This window comes from Acanthaster planci, linkage group LG19, assembly GCF_054643075.1.
Source record: "Acanthaster planci isolate LZ-2023a linkage group LG19, COTS_SCS, whole genome shotgun sequence".
Taxonomy (NCBI): Eukaryota; Metazoa; Echinodermata; class Asteroidea; order Valvatida; family Acanthasteridae; genus Acanthaster; species Acanthaster planci.
Window position 1 is genome coordinate 1,735,570 of NC_141795.1, and position 15,203 is coordinate 1,750,772.

At 41.3% G+C, this 15,203-nt stretch overlaps 1 protein-coding gene across 1 annotated transcript; it reads left to right on the forward strand.

Moving 5' to 3' along the window:
- The first annotated feature begins 2,630 nt into the window (after positions 1 to 2,630).
- LOC110979543 (ubiquitin-conjugating enzyme E2-17 kDa) lies at positions 2,631 to 13,506 on the forward strand. Its single transcript, XM_022235474.2, has 6 exons — positions 2,631 to 2,791; positions 6,315 to 6,378; positions 7,164 to 7,195; positions 8,965 to 9,042; positions 10,393 to 10,498; positions 11,362 to 13,506. The coding sequence occupies exons 1-6, from the start codon at positions 2,768 to 2,770 to the stop codon at positions 11,499 to 11,501; spliced, it is 444 nt and encodes a 147-aa protein (XP_022091166.1). The 5' UTR covers positions 2,631 to 2,767; the 3' UTR covers positions 11,502 to 13,506.
- Positions 13,507 to 15,203: the final 1,697 nt, after the last annotated feature.

A 15,203-nucleotide genomic window follows, 5' to 3' on the forward strand; every position in this document is an offset into this window, starting at 1 on the left:
CAACTTCATCATACGATCCAGTGTTGATCAACATTGTCGATGGAAAAGCATTTTCAAGTCGATGTCTGCCCGACCAAATTAATTCACTTCCACGGGCATGTTCGCCCCATAGATATGAGAAGAGTAAAAAACTTATTGCTCCAGTAAAACTAAAATTGTCAGCCTTAACATCATTTTTTACACCTCATAAACATGTATACCTCTACACTTTTGGTCGGTATTTCCATAGCCCTGCTGTATTTTATAGTACCAGTTTTGCATTTGTCCTTGTGGTGGTCATTTTCATGACATGGGGACATGGTGGCCGTTTCCAAGCTGCATAGCGAGAGGACTGTCGCCAACCAAAAAGTACGATTTCCACACGTTAACTCTCCTATGTTTGAAGATGCAATTTCCTGTTTGCCCTTTATTATAAATTACTCGGGTAAGAAAGAGTTTTTAGACTTTCATTGATGCGTAAACTGACCTGAAAGTGAGGTTACTGAGCATGACAGCGTACGCACAGACGTAATTCTTGTACATGTATTAGTGTCACACACGAGTCGACTGCATAGGACTATTTATTTCAGGAAAGGCTTTTCCATAAATCTACATTGTCGAGGAGGCGCTAACTCCAAGGTACAATAATTTGTCGTCTGAGCTAAGGTTTGGTGGGTGAATTAATTTTCTTGATTAGGCAATATTTACAGCACCTGCATGCGTGTGTAGCTTGTCTATCATGTATTTCATGCCTTAGTGAGACAGTTTTATAACATCTAGTTGTGAGGTTTTTTTTTCTCTGCAATAGCTGCAACAGCGCCCTCTAATGCCGCACTGCCACAACATGGGGAGCAACAAGGAACGAAGAAGGGCACAAAGGCAAATGATGGAGGATACCAAGGTACATGTAAATGAAGACACACACACACACACAAAATCGTAACCCACTCTGTTTGTACAATCCAACCCTGGAGAAGGGGGAAAAAAGCCGTGTCGCTGTATCAATTCCGGAACATCAGTCTGACCAGAGACAAACTTGGGGGGGGGTTCCACTTGTGCGTTCACTCACTCACTCGGGAACGCCCTGTGGTTTGTGTGATGCATTGTGATTATTGAACGATCTTCGCTTTGACCGTACTGAACAAGGACTGCAATTTTCTTAATGTTTCTCAGAGCACTGAATACAAAACACGAAACGAGCCAACCTGATGAAACCTACAGTAAAATGTCGAACTCCAAAGCTGGCCAGTCATAAAAATCTGCGGCAAAATCCATAGGTGTATTAACCAAACGTTTTTCTGTTTTCTCAAACTTTCTGAAAATCGAAGATTATTATGACATACATGTAAATTGAATACGGATGAATTGGATACGACAAACCACGAGTTCTCTTGGATCTCTTTAATGGCATTAATGCAGATTACACTAGAAATTAGAGAGAATTTCGCACCGTTTTTAAAAATAAATATTGGTTCGGGGTTGTAGATGTAATGCTAAAAACTATTAAGGCAGTTACAGAGATAAATCTCGCTGTTCTCTTGATAATTTAGCCAATAACCGCAACGCACAAAGTCAGAAAGGGTTTGACTTGGGGTGTGCCAGAAATTGTAGTTGATTTGAAACAAGGTGGTTTATGGAATATGGGATTGGTTTGATTTTTTTCTAATTTCCAGCCTGAAAATAAACTTTCTGAGTCCTTTAAAATCTTCCAGAAAAAAGTTTAATGCACATTTTGGACATTGAACTTCAGTCTGTTTAAAAGTTACTCTCACACTTACATGAAGATTATTACGTCCCCCCCCCCCCCCCGAAAAGAAAACCTGGGCAGCTGAGTAATAAAGGATCTGAAGATATGGAAGCGCTCTCCAAAAACTATACGCTAGAGTTTCAGAAATTGCTACTTTTTTTAGACACGCTTAATGTGTTGATTAAACCGACTTTCCAAGGTCTTTATTTGAATTTCCCGAAGTAGGCTTCGGACACTTCTGACGGGCTTACATTTTATCGAGTCAACGGGTTCAAAAAGGGGGCAATTATGCTGCTTAATTTCAACGCTGAATTTCACCCGCCCTGATCCCGGCGATCGCATGCCTTTTGCAGGATTGAACTTGAAACATTCATGAAGTACTGAAACGATGGCTGTTGCGCAGTCCTGCACTAATTCATGGCTTATTTTTATTTTATTTTTTTCACGTTATTTCTTGCTCTCAAGAGTACCGGAAGCGCACCATCAGGGGTCAGACTTTTATAGCCATGACGTCATGGAAATATGTGGTCACGTTACGGGACATGAATATTCAAATTATTGCGCATTGCGGAATCAGTCGGTGGTGACGAGTAATGCAGGATCGATGCCAGAAAAAAATCTTAGAATCGATGTTTTATACCTACGGAAAGAATCAAGCGACAGGCGGGAAGAGAAAGGTGTTTAGTTTGCCATCACAATTATTTGTTTAGTTTGGTATTGTACAAATGAAAATCAAAGTACGTTTCTTTAGCGTTGTATACAATTTTACATTTGCTCAGTGAGATAAAAACGTGTAGAATGAAAGCCCCCGTTTCGGAACACTAAGAAATTTCAGTACCATAGTATCGAAACTGATACTGTCGGTGTAGTTTGAATCGAATAATGACTGTCGAAAATTTGAGAGTGGCATGCAGCAGCGCAGCGCAGGCGCTAGGTAAAGGTGAAAAAAAAAGCAAAAGAAAGGCGAAGAAGGAAGTCGAATTGGTCGTTGTTTAGAGTCTCTAGATTCTTCTCCCAACAAATTAACTAACTTCAACAGATATGGCATTAAAGAGAATAAATAAGGTAATTATTCCAAGTTTATTTGTGATGAATTGATTGCCTCTTTTGTGTCCTAGCCTATTTGACGAAATCTTCGACATGGGCATCGGGCAGTACTTACATGGCCACGATGACTGAATGGTTTGTATTGTATTTTGTGTTGCATGACGACATCAGGATCATATCATGTGCCCGCCCTAAAAGCCAACTAATAATGAACTAACGTTGGCCTGTTTTCATCATGTCGTTTTAATTTGTATTTCGTTGGTTTTGGGTCTCGTAATTGTGTATTCTGATTACAGTTGGTCGTAAACACTTCTCCCCAGGGTTTAGAAGTAGGCCTGAGCCTTTTCTGAGGCTTTAGACCCTAGATTTTTTGTTAGATAAGACAGCCCTAACTTAGCACATGAAGTAGCTCTACTAAGTGGAGCGTTAATATTCCTCTTTTTCAATTTTGGACGGAATCATCATACATGTACTAATGCTCTACACCTCTACATAGAGTCAGATTGAAACGGTGCTCAAAAATTCCAAAGACCCACCAATAATACCTCTATGGCTTCCGTAAATGTCAATGTCAAACGGTTTAGAAGGGAAAAAAAAAGTTGTTTACTTAGAAAACACTTTTTTTCAGACCAGTCTTATAGGGTTCGTGTACGAGGTGTCAAGTGGCGTCGGTATATGGAACCCTTTCCCATATGTACTCCCAAAATTGTAAGGCACTGTCTTTGTGCCTCACAGTTCCAAGTTTTCATTGCTTTGTAACGCTATGGGATTCAGAATGTGCACTTTTTTCATCAAATCTTCCCCCAAAAGCCGGCCCAACTAACTTATATTTGCGACCAGTCCAACAATACAGCCTCATTTCCACTGGAACAATCTTGCCACACAATGTTGGTTCCCCATGAAGGAATGTGTACATGACCGATGGAGTCGAAGTTTCCCTTGAGGTGATGTATACGTCGTACGTCACTGGACTTATCGCCATCCCTATTATATATGTTCGGAGGACTGAGACGGGAACCAGTCTTCCGTTCAACAGATATGTGCCACAGTACGCAGCTCAAATGTGCATATTGTTTGTTGAAGAGAGGCAAGATAGTAAGTAATAGGTCTGAATTTTGCCAAAAATAGCTTATAGATGGTCCCAAAAAATGATCACTTGTTAGTGAGATATTATATAGTGTGGACAGCTTTTGGGCAGAGGTTTGATTGAAAAAGTGCAGTGTTAGACAGATTAAGCGGGCACATTCAGAATTCGCTAGCATTATCACAAAGCAGTGAATATTCAGCACTGTGAAGCACCAGGAGAGTGCTTCCAAATTCTGAGCGAAGTACGCATACTGACCTACAATCCCGACGTACTCAGATTGAACCCACTCGTGGGATATTTTTTTTCCCCTCCTCAATTAACAAAAAGTTTTACCGCGGATTCAAAGTGTTTCAGTCAGTTAAGGAAGGTGCATGTATTTCGCAAATCGCATTTTTATTCTTCACACAGGTACCCCTATGGTATTGCCAAGGTCAAAAACGAGAGGTCACATAATGATAATTCCAAAAATAGCATATTGGGTATAGTGCTGGTGACATCGGGGTCCATGAATCTAGTTACAAATAAGGATGCCACTAACTTTTCCCTACAGGTACTTACTAGCTTTTGGAAAGCATTTACATGACCTAAAAAGTCAAATTTGGCAGGGAAAATGTTGAAATAGTCACTAGGAAAAGACTTAAGTTTTCAAACAAGTTTCCAGGCCTTAAATTTAATTTTTTTTTTGTTAGGGCACTGCCATTTGTCATTGGTGGGATGGCGTAAATAAATGGCACTAAGGCCAAATGTGAGGGCATTAATGCCATCAGCGTACCAAAGTTATGGTCATTGATGCCATCCCGATATTTTTTTGGAAATGTAAAAGTGTAAATAATTCACAGAAGTAGGACTCGCATTATACCTGAACGTGTCCATGATTGGTGCCAAACCAGCAGCCGAGTGTTGAAAGGCTTTGGCTCATTTTTACTGCAGGCGTTCTTTCCTCGGCATTTCGCCTACCACAAACACTGGCCAGTCAACTGAATGATTTTGCACACAATAACGTACGTGAGAATCAGGGTAGTCACTATCGATGTCGTGTATATACAGTTCGGATATCGCGCGGCGCGTGGCACTAAACCGCAAACACTACATTACGGTGTTAGTTAAAATACTGCCATGACCATACAGTTGTCCCATGTGCATGAAAGACGTAGAGCCCTCAATATATACTGTTAACGCGTACACATTGATGAGCACTGAGTTTTAGACTAACATTATTGCATGATACATTAAAATGCTTGACTTGGGCTTGCGCTGTTGTGTTAAGTCTTTGGATAGGCCGGCGGGTGTCGCTTGTGCCACGCCTGTGATCATGCAGTGTGCATGGAGCGGGCCAGCCAGGCCGCTGGTGCGCAGCGGGCCGAGTGTACGATATCCCCACTTACACACAGTGCACGCACGCCCTGCATATGCGGGCATGCCATGCATTTTGATGGCACGGCGCAATGTTACGGTCGAATGTGAACGATCATGGAACGATGTGTATGTCGCTTTCCATGCCACTTTCCATGTATCTTGCTGAATGGGGGCAGTTGATCTATACATGTCGGGCACTACAGCCAAGAGAAAAAAGGGGCACTGCCATCTCGGCTGTGAAACACGACCACTTTTTGGAGGAACCACAGCCAAATGGGAGGGCACTGACGGCCATGGCCATCGAGGCCGTCGGGAAATTTGAGGCCTGAGTTTCTTAGGGTTTGTGCATATTGGTCAAGCAGCATCCGTATGTGGAATTTTTGCCACATGTTTACTTACTATACATGGTTTTTCTTTCTTTTTCGGTAGATTAATTCCCTCGAAGGATTTTTTTTTATAAAGGGAAATAAGGACCGAAATCCATTTGGTCAGGTTCGTATTTCCTATGTACCCGACTTGGGCAAAAAGTATACAGAAACCTGTCCAAACTGCAGTAACAATAGCAGCAATGTTTTTCGTTGGACTCTCTGAATTATTTCTTTTACATTTGAAGATGGTCTGCGATAGTCGTAAAGCTTGTATGTCCAAATGTTAAAAGGTGCAACGTTTACAGTCCTAGTTTATACTTGGACTAGGCACAGGCCTAACCCATTTTGGGGTAAGCCTGAAAGAATGTGTAAGCACTTCAACAGTGGAAGCAGGACCTCATCAAGTGTCTCCAGTTGATGCCTCGGCAGTTGATTACAATGGAGCCATGATTTTGATGTGATTAAATGCAAAGTTGAAACAGATTATCAGATTAAAAATGATCCCTAATGCTCGATGTAGCCAATCACAGATTGTTGTGGAATTGGCCATGTTCAATAAATTTAGCAAACGGTACGAGTACGACTCTGGGCCGTTTCACGTCTGAAGCTGCGCTATGTGCCGTTGGGGGGAATGCTAACAACATTTTTAACTGTTGTTTTCTGTAGGAGGTGAGAGATGATTTGCACAAATTGATAAGGCCGTTTCTCTCATGTTTTTCCCCCTTTGTAGGAACTTCAGGATTTCGGGCGTGACCCCCCAGCCCAGTGTTCAGCAGGTCCTGTTGGAGATGACTGTAAGTCAAGTTGTGTGGGTGGGATAAGGGAGAGCATGGCTAGGTTCACGTGGAAGCAAATAAGGGCTCTGCAAAGCTAGTTTTGCTGTTGGACCCAAAAAAAATTCAATTTATTTCCTCAGCATTCCATTAGTTGGGTAGCAGCTGTACAGCAGCTGATAGAGTGTACTTATTGTAGAAAAATTCTGTTCTTGAATATTCAAATATTTATTTCCAAAGCCAGTATTTGGAGGTGAAAAATCAATGCCAAAATTACAAAACTGCACTTTGAGAGCATATTTCCAGGTGTTGCAAGTACGCTTGCAGGCCCAATACAAAACAGTAGGGCCAAACATTAGCTTTCCATCATATTTTGTGTCGGCCTTTGTGGGAATTGGTACTACCCAATATTCAAGTGTTCAGTTAAATGAAAGGTCAAATATCTTATTCTCTTTCTCATTGATTCAGCTTAAGATCTGTCACTGTAAAATAGATATTGTGTTTCATTTTACACGACTTTTCATTTTAGTTTTGTTTTGTACTGAAGTGATTTGGCTTTTTCTTTTTAAGGTAGAATTCCCAGTCCACATTTTGTTCGAGACCCACTACAGAATATGTAGCTTTTTAACTGCCTTTGATTTTGAAAGAAACCTCAGTGAGATTTGCCAGTAAAAGTTCATATTTGCATGTATGGTCCGACAGTGTAGGCATAGATGTCCATTTCAAGAACAGGTGATTTTTATCACGCTGCCCACGGCTTTGTGAAAAGAAAATGACATATTGCCCTTTTGTCCCTCTATTCGCAGTGTTTCACTGGCAGGCAACTATAATGGGTCCAGTAAGTATTCCGTTATTGTCTCTTGTGATATCACTCTTTCTGGTTACAATGAATAGAGGCTCTGCCCAATTAAGAATCTGCTCATCTATCTTTGCCTAGTACTGAAAGCCAGCTCTACAGCTCTAGGGTTCAATTTGGACTCGGATTGGAGGTGCCATGTTTGTCTATGTCTTGCTCGGTTCGGCAGTTTTACTCAAGCACCACCTTTACCCAGACATCTAAACCATTACTGCGAGGGCCTTGGGCTGATCAGCCATCCGCCAGAATGAGATACCGGTATGGTACTGAGATACTAGGGATTGTGGAGGAACTTCATTGTAATCGACGCCCATTCTCAAGACTTCACGAATTGACAGCCAGTGACACTATTTATTTGACCTTGCTCGGGAACTTACCTCGGGCACTGTGACACGATCCGTCTGCATCAGTGCCTTATGTTTGTCCCATTGTTTGTGGAGGCAAAGGATGTAAGTGCAGAATGGGTGAAACAAAAAAATACAAAAACGACAAGACTGAACAGCAATAGGATGCCGAAGTTGGAGCTGGAACATAGGTTTTCAAGGCCAGGCTACACTTCCATGAGTGCCGAAACAAAGTGAATTTGACATCACAAATGACTTTTGATGGAAACTTGCTAGAGTTGCAGCATGTTAGGTCTTGATGCTAATTCTTTTTTTGCAAGTTTTCTTGGAGTAGATGGATGGAGTAGATGAATGAAAATTTGTCCTAGTCTTCACATCGTGTCTTGTATTTATGAGCCTGACTTGCCCGAGCATCCTGGGCCCCTCCATGTTGATATTGTATTAAAATCTGAATTTCCCCTTTCGTTATTGTGATAACTGCCAGCAGATGTAATGACTGTGCGATTTTCTGAACCAGTTAGTCATTTCCATAGCATTTATATAGGGGATCGTCCAGAGTCCCACAGCATGTAAGAATAGAAACTAAATTTTGCCTTTTTCGCAGGCCGTTTCAGTTCAACAAGTGTAACTCATGAGCAAGCTTCCGTAGTCGTTCTTTCACTTCTACTTAAGCCTGTACTTGGGTGAGAAAAAAATGGTTTGAGTGAGAGTTGAATCCACGACCTTCCCAAGAGCGTATTCAAGTTTATCTTCAGAGCTGATGTTGTTGGACGTGTCATTAGTAACAGATGAATTGAGCTGGATTCTTGTGTGGTTGAAGTGTTGGCTTAAAGTTGAATTTGGGGTTTTATTTTCCCTTTGTTTGTACACGACGCAAACAAGTTAAGGACCACTCTTTTCTTAACTGGTAAGTTTTCCAAGCAACGAGTGGGGTCTAGTTCTTTCATGTGTTCGTTTGTCGTTTGTTTCAAAACATCAAATACACATTTTCAGTAGTAGAATATCTCATATAAAAAGGAATACACCAAATAGAAAGTGGTCCTTAACTTTTTTTGGAGTAGCGTAGTTCGGTGAGTTTGTTATGTATCTGTTTGTCTGTGTCTGTTTCTTCCACATGTGCTGGTGCAGTGATCATTGGGGGCTTTTTCCTGTGACTCATCGTTTTTACTTTCATTTTCGTATTGACACAAATCAAGGTGAACCTATACAAACTGCTAAAATGAAAGTAACCCACTGCCATTTTTCAGGGGTTGAACTGCAATGGAAACCCCCTGCTCTACACTGGGTATTTGTGGGTAATATTTAGACAACATTACATAATTGGATCACATGTACTTGAAATTCACCGGAATTGAATAATGTCTCCATGGTGTGATGTTTCTGGTGGTTTTTGTCTTCCCCCCGCAGCCGGAAAGCGCCTATCAAGGTGGTGTCTTTTTTCTGACCATACACTTTCCAACAGATTACCCCTTCAAACCACCCAAGGTGAGTGTGTGACTTCACGTTGCCTTTCAAATTATTCAAGGACATTTAGTTTGCACCAAGGACTGTTGCTGTGACGTTTTAATTCCCAATCGTCAATTAAGTCATGTCACTTTTATTGTCCAAATGGACCGTTAATTTTCAAAATGAGTCTGTGCCAGCATTTAGGACAAACTAGTCAGGGTTTCTTCCCATTCCATAGTGCGCTTGGAACCATCGTCCATGCACTTGATTGTAATCACAAAAACTAATGAATAAAATGCCCTGGCGCTTTTTTTAAGATTCAGTGAAAATTGGACATTGTATATTCACCTTGCGTAATTACCTTGGGGTGTGATACATGTTGGCTATTTTGTCACGTTAACCAACCAGATGGTGGTCAGATTCACATTGTCTCAAGGATCGGCACTGCCAACACAGCATCAGGCATCTAATTAGCCCATGTGCTGATGGCATCATGCTTTAAGATGTACATTTGTACAGTTTACCGTGAAGCTTCAAATCCATTGTTTCCACACGTTCCCATGAGAAAGTGCACGTGTAAAGAAAGCACGACGTCACCAGTATGTGGGCTCTTGGTAGCTTTGTACTGGAATCAACATGTTCTCTGTACTCAGACTGGCCGAGGTCACAGGTATAAGCACCATGTGGGGGTTCATATACATTTCTTTTGCTTGTAGGAATTTAATCGTCATCAGCACCCATTACAAGGTTGATGAAACAGCAGAACTGCAGATACATTGTACACTGTGCGCGTGATATCACTCGAGGAAATAGCTTTAATTCTGGTTGACAGATCAGTGTTGACGGATTCCGTCTATATAAACTAATCCGGCAACCAGAATTAGAAGGCCATTACTGCTGAGCCGTCCTGTGCACAAAAGATGCATAGTGCGCACGTTGCATTGCCCTCAGTCCTGTAGGATGTTGTGACTTGCCAAAACGCGCGCGCTCAAGCTGAAGCTTACGCGTGAGTGTGGTGGCCCGGCAGGAATGGCATCTCCTCAGATTTTGTCTATTCTGGGGAGCCAGACAGTGTGCCTTCCTCACCTTCCACCTCTGCGATCCAGGTTCGAAGCCCACCCTAGCTGACACAGTGATTGAGTTTCCCAGTTCCCTACCTGAATTCATGGGTTTTACCAACGTTCTAGGCTTTTCCTCCCTATATTGCTTCTCACTGTCTCCTTTCTCTAGTTTCTTTATACTTGTGACCTAGAATCTTTTTTAATCCTTGATTTCATTACCAGTAGTTGACAGGATTATTGATATTCAGTTGTGATGTGAGTTGTTGTGATTAAATTGATTTTCCTTCCTGCCAGTAACTCGCCTTTTTTGTCTGTATTTTTCCATTAGGTGGCCTTTACAACAAAAATTTATCATCCAAACATTAACAGCAATGGAAGCATCTGTTTAGACATCCTAAGGTCACAGTGGTCACCGGCACTCACGATCTCTAAAGGTAGAGTCCTTTTCATCCAAAAGAATTTGTATTTGGAAGGGAGGGAGAAATCTTCATAAGTTTTTCACTGTTCAGCTGTACTTGCCTCGCAAAACAGGCTCTCATCCAAAATGTAGTTTGACAAACAAATGGGTTCACAGCATGTTTTTACCGAAGGTCATTGGCACGTTACAACGATTGCTCGAGCAAGATAGTACACAGTCGTTGACCCTTGCAGCCCCCTGATGCGAGAGTACAGTGTGGATACTTCAGGGAATGAAATTCAACACCTGAATCAAAATTGAGAGGTTTAGTGGTTGGGATGAGAAACTGTTACAAAACAAGTGCAGTACTTTCTAATTGCCCCGTGCAGTTTGCTATTAAATCGGCTTGCGTTTCATAAGAAGGGTGATAGTTTCATTGCCCATTCTTCAGGCACACTATAACCTGCCCCTAAGTTTCATGATAATCAGGCCTTGCTTTGTGTGTTTTTAAACACATTGTTTAACGTTTTCATTGCATATCTGTTCGAAGGTTTTAAAAAGACCATTTTTTAATACAACCTCGTGTTCTTGAAATGATTGCCAAGAATGTGAAAACGCAGAAATTCGTTAAAATACAAACTTATTTTTCACAACAGATCGCAGTTCCTGATGTACCCGATTTTTGCATTTCAGTAGGCACACTTATTGAGAAAGTGACATCATCACATTGATTGTGAAAGAAACAAGGTTGTGCATTGTTTTGCCCAAATACAAATCATGACCAATTGTAGACATACACCCAATTACAGATTCATGACCAGTTGGGGACCAGGAGTAGCACTTCCTCAGTCATACAATTAAATACTCTCTTATTTTTCTTTTGTGTTTCATCACCTACAGTGTTACTGTCAATCTGCTCGCTCCTCAACGACCCCAACCCAGATGACCCCTTGGTCCCCGACATAGCTCGTCTATATAAGCAAGATAGACCTAAGTATGAAGAGCTGGCCAAGGAGTGGACGAAAAAGTACGCCATGTGATCAGCCGCTCCCCCTAAACATACAAAAAGAAATCACTAAAAGGGCTCAGCATCATCAAACGGGACAAATCCACAACCGTAAGCTTTGAATCAGGAAGTAGGGGTTGGGCAATCTTCTGACCATACAAGTGGGCGGTTCCCCATCATTCCTCCCCCTCCTGTTGTCATTTTCTTTGGGGGAGTTGTCATCTTGTCTTTGTTTTTTTAACAGATACTTGAGTCTTTACTTAATTTGGTTTATTTGTTGATTTTGTGGATTTGTAACACTCAAGGCCATTTACGAGCAAAATGGAAAAGCAACATGTTATTTTAGAGACCCCCCAAACGATTGAAAACAAATTTGGCAAGTTGTTTGGGGTTAAAGAAACGCCACTTTGTAGCCTGTACTGCACAGAAAAATGGATATTTCTGATGTCAGTCTTTGACATTTCTCTGCCAAAAATTTCAAACTCAAAAGGTTTAAAAAAAAACACAGGGAAAAGAAGTTTATGGTCAGTGCCCGCATTTTGCGTTAAGTTCCTTTTTTTTTTGGTACTAAATGGCCTTGGTAATTCTAATTTGCTTCTCTGAATTTTGTGTCAGTCTGTTTTTGTATACAACAGCACTAATGGCTCAATGTATCGTTCCCCCCGTGATTTCTTTTTTTCCCCCTCAAACCTTTCCCCCCATCCTTCCCTTACAGTCCGCCAACTCTTTCATGGACAGAAATCAGAAAAAACCTCCCTGCAGCTCACTGAACATTTCTGTCAACTTTGTAGAGACTGTGTTAGGCTTTTTTCCAAAGAGAAATTTTTGTAGAAGATAGGTATCTTTGAGTTGTACTGTAGGTACCACGAATCCGTGTCAAACAAACATTACTCGTGTAAAGGCAAATCTATCGTAATGGGCAGAGTCTTCCTTTTTCAGCGTGGGAAGGGGAGGGACTGTCATCGCTTGCAGTTACTAATCTCAGATGGTTCAGTGTAGCGAAGAGAAATATGCAATTTGGAGATTTGCCCACTGAAACCATTCCTCATACACCACGTCATGACCTCATTCTGGAAATCGGTCACGTCTGTTTCTGTTACGATGGGTTTAGTATGTCTTGTATGTGTATAGTGGCTTCTCGTTTGAACCAAAAACGTTGTCTGGTGCCCCGACCCTGACATATTTCAGGTCACCATTCTATTTACAAACACTCTTGTTGGAGAACGTTTAGTCGGAGGAAAGATTTCCTTCAAAAGAAACTTTGCTTAATTTGCTGTGATGTCTAGATTTTTACAAATCGCCACACTTACATGTAAACTCTTGACTACATCTTGTAATATATATTCCCTGTTTATTACATTTTGTACAGACGGTACAAAACATAGACTAAGCCTCTCTCTGGACCCAGTTCCTCTTATGCAGTGTAAACACCAGTGCAAGTCCTGTCGTATCATGGGAACCAACCCATTTTGCCCTCATGTTTTTCTACTTGCCTGTGATCAAACTGAAAAAGACCCACATTTGACGATGGGTGGTACATGTAAGTGGGCCGTTTGCTTTAAATTGATGCAAAGATGAAGTACTTTGAAGCAGGGGTATTCTGCTCTCTTCACCGAACAGCACAGCGTGGTGAGTTCCAACCCCTCTGGGTATGCTCTGTAGACTTTACAGTCGACGAATACAGACATCGCACGTTGCATGTACATCATTAAGTTCCTCACACTTGCTGGGAAGCATGCTGTGGTTTGTACCCTCGTTAGATTGTTGACACTGGGGTTTGATGAAGATAAAGCTCTGCTAGCAGTCCGCCCGAGAGCTGTTAAAATTTGCCACGCTTTGTGTTAGTGACTGTAAACCCCACAGCTTGATTTGACTGTTCTAGGTACTCCGTAATGCGAGCATTTGATTCGCCATTGTTAACAAACCTGGGTCCTTTAATAATGCCTCGTCTTGTTTCTCCTTTGCTTAGATTACACAAATGCACATACGTGAGATTAACAGGAAATAAATGTTTATCATGTAAAAAACCTGCCAAAAAAGTTTGTGAGAATAGTTTTTCTTTCTTCGACATTTTCTCCCCCTTTTATGTCGGCCAGTCAGTTTGTGGAGGCAGTCTATTATATTTGTGTGTCATACTTCAACTTAATGAGGAGTGAATTTACAAGAACACAGCGTAATCCTCTGATGTATTCATGAGACCAGTGCTTGTAGATTCGTGGCGGTATGACTTTTAACTCCATTGTAACTCAAAGCACCACCCCCCCAACCACCACTCATAGAATGTGACAGAACATTTTGTGTAATTTTGCTGTGCAAAATGTGTCAACTTGAGAATCCTACCCAACCACGCTTACTGTACTGTCCAAAAACAGTGCCATCTTTGAACTATCCCACAGTTCACATGTACTGTGTGGTATTTGCATTATCTCTGTGGCCTGCTGCAAGACCGCAGGTGTGTCCCAAGAGTGTTTGGAAGCAGGGCTGAAAGACAACAAGTATAGGCACTCCACAGGCTAGCTGGTATAATGCTAGCTGGTATAATGCAGTTAAATGTCTTCGTTGGTACAGGCCTTTGGGGTTGGCAGATTTTGGCTCTGTTCAGACTATGGTGTATGGATTCCACTTAAAACTGTTGGAAGTGTGTACAGGACCATGGAGTTTAACCATGTTTGCAGAGAACTGCTCCGACCAGCCTCATGCAGATGCCGTGATGCTGTCCCAGGGAAACCGGATTTGGTGATCCTGTATGCCTGAATACAAGTCATACATGTACACGGAAGTGCTTGCCGACTTCACTGCATACAAGCAAGTTAAGCTCAGTACGTGGACGCAGTAGGACGCAGAAGTGTTGCACTCCAAGCTTAAGTTTATGGCTAAGAATTTTAAACTGTGATAAATGTGCGTTTCTGTTCTAGCTTGAACATCAGACTTACAGTTGAAATGGTGCAAATGCTTAACAATTTTGTCTGTGTGATGTCTTGTGCTGTCTTACTTCCTTGTTTTCCCTTGTTTTTCTTGCATAATTTCCCGAGGTGCTGGCTTGTAGTGAGAAGTGAACGAACAGTGCATAGCCAATTTTACTTCCCTTGTTTGTTTCCTCGTTTGTAGTGTTAGATTTTGCTTGACATTTAATCTGTGCTTTATAAAAATCACTTGGGCAATGGCTTTTATTTTTATTTTATTTTCAAAATCAAATCTTACTTTTAAGAGCCCTACATAAATACATGTATGCCAGAGACCTGTGCTGAGTCAGTACTTGTGATCTGTATGCTTCACGTGCATTAGCATAACTGTATGACGAAGTAGTGTCGTGAATTTAGAGATCGCATTTAATTGTGTAAAGACATCAATAATGAAGAACAAAAGATTGTAAAACACAAAAATGGAAAAGTCGCACAGTACTTTGAAAAGGAGATTCAACCTTTGTCACTTATTTTCATTTCTGTCAAGACTTCTACTTGTGAACGTTCACAAGTATGTACAAGTTTGTGGGGTGTTGCTGATTGCTTTACAGTTGTTGATTTTTTTGTGATTGCTGAAAATAATTACAAATCCTCCAAATTCCAAACCAGTGTTAAAAAACTCTGAAGAACCACTTGACACCATGTTTTGGGAAGCAAATATATGCGACTTTGTGTGCTTGGATTAAAAATTGTGACACCCTAGCCTATTACAGATGTGCCTGTCGCAAGGTCATTGGTGGTTATAATTGCTGGCCTCATGCTAACTTACTTGT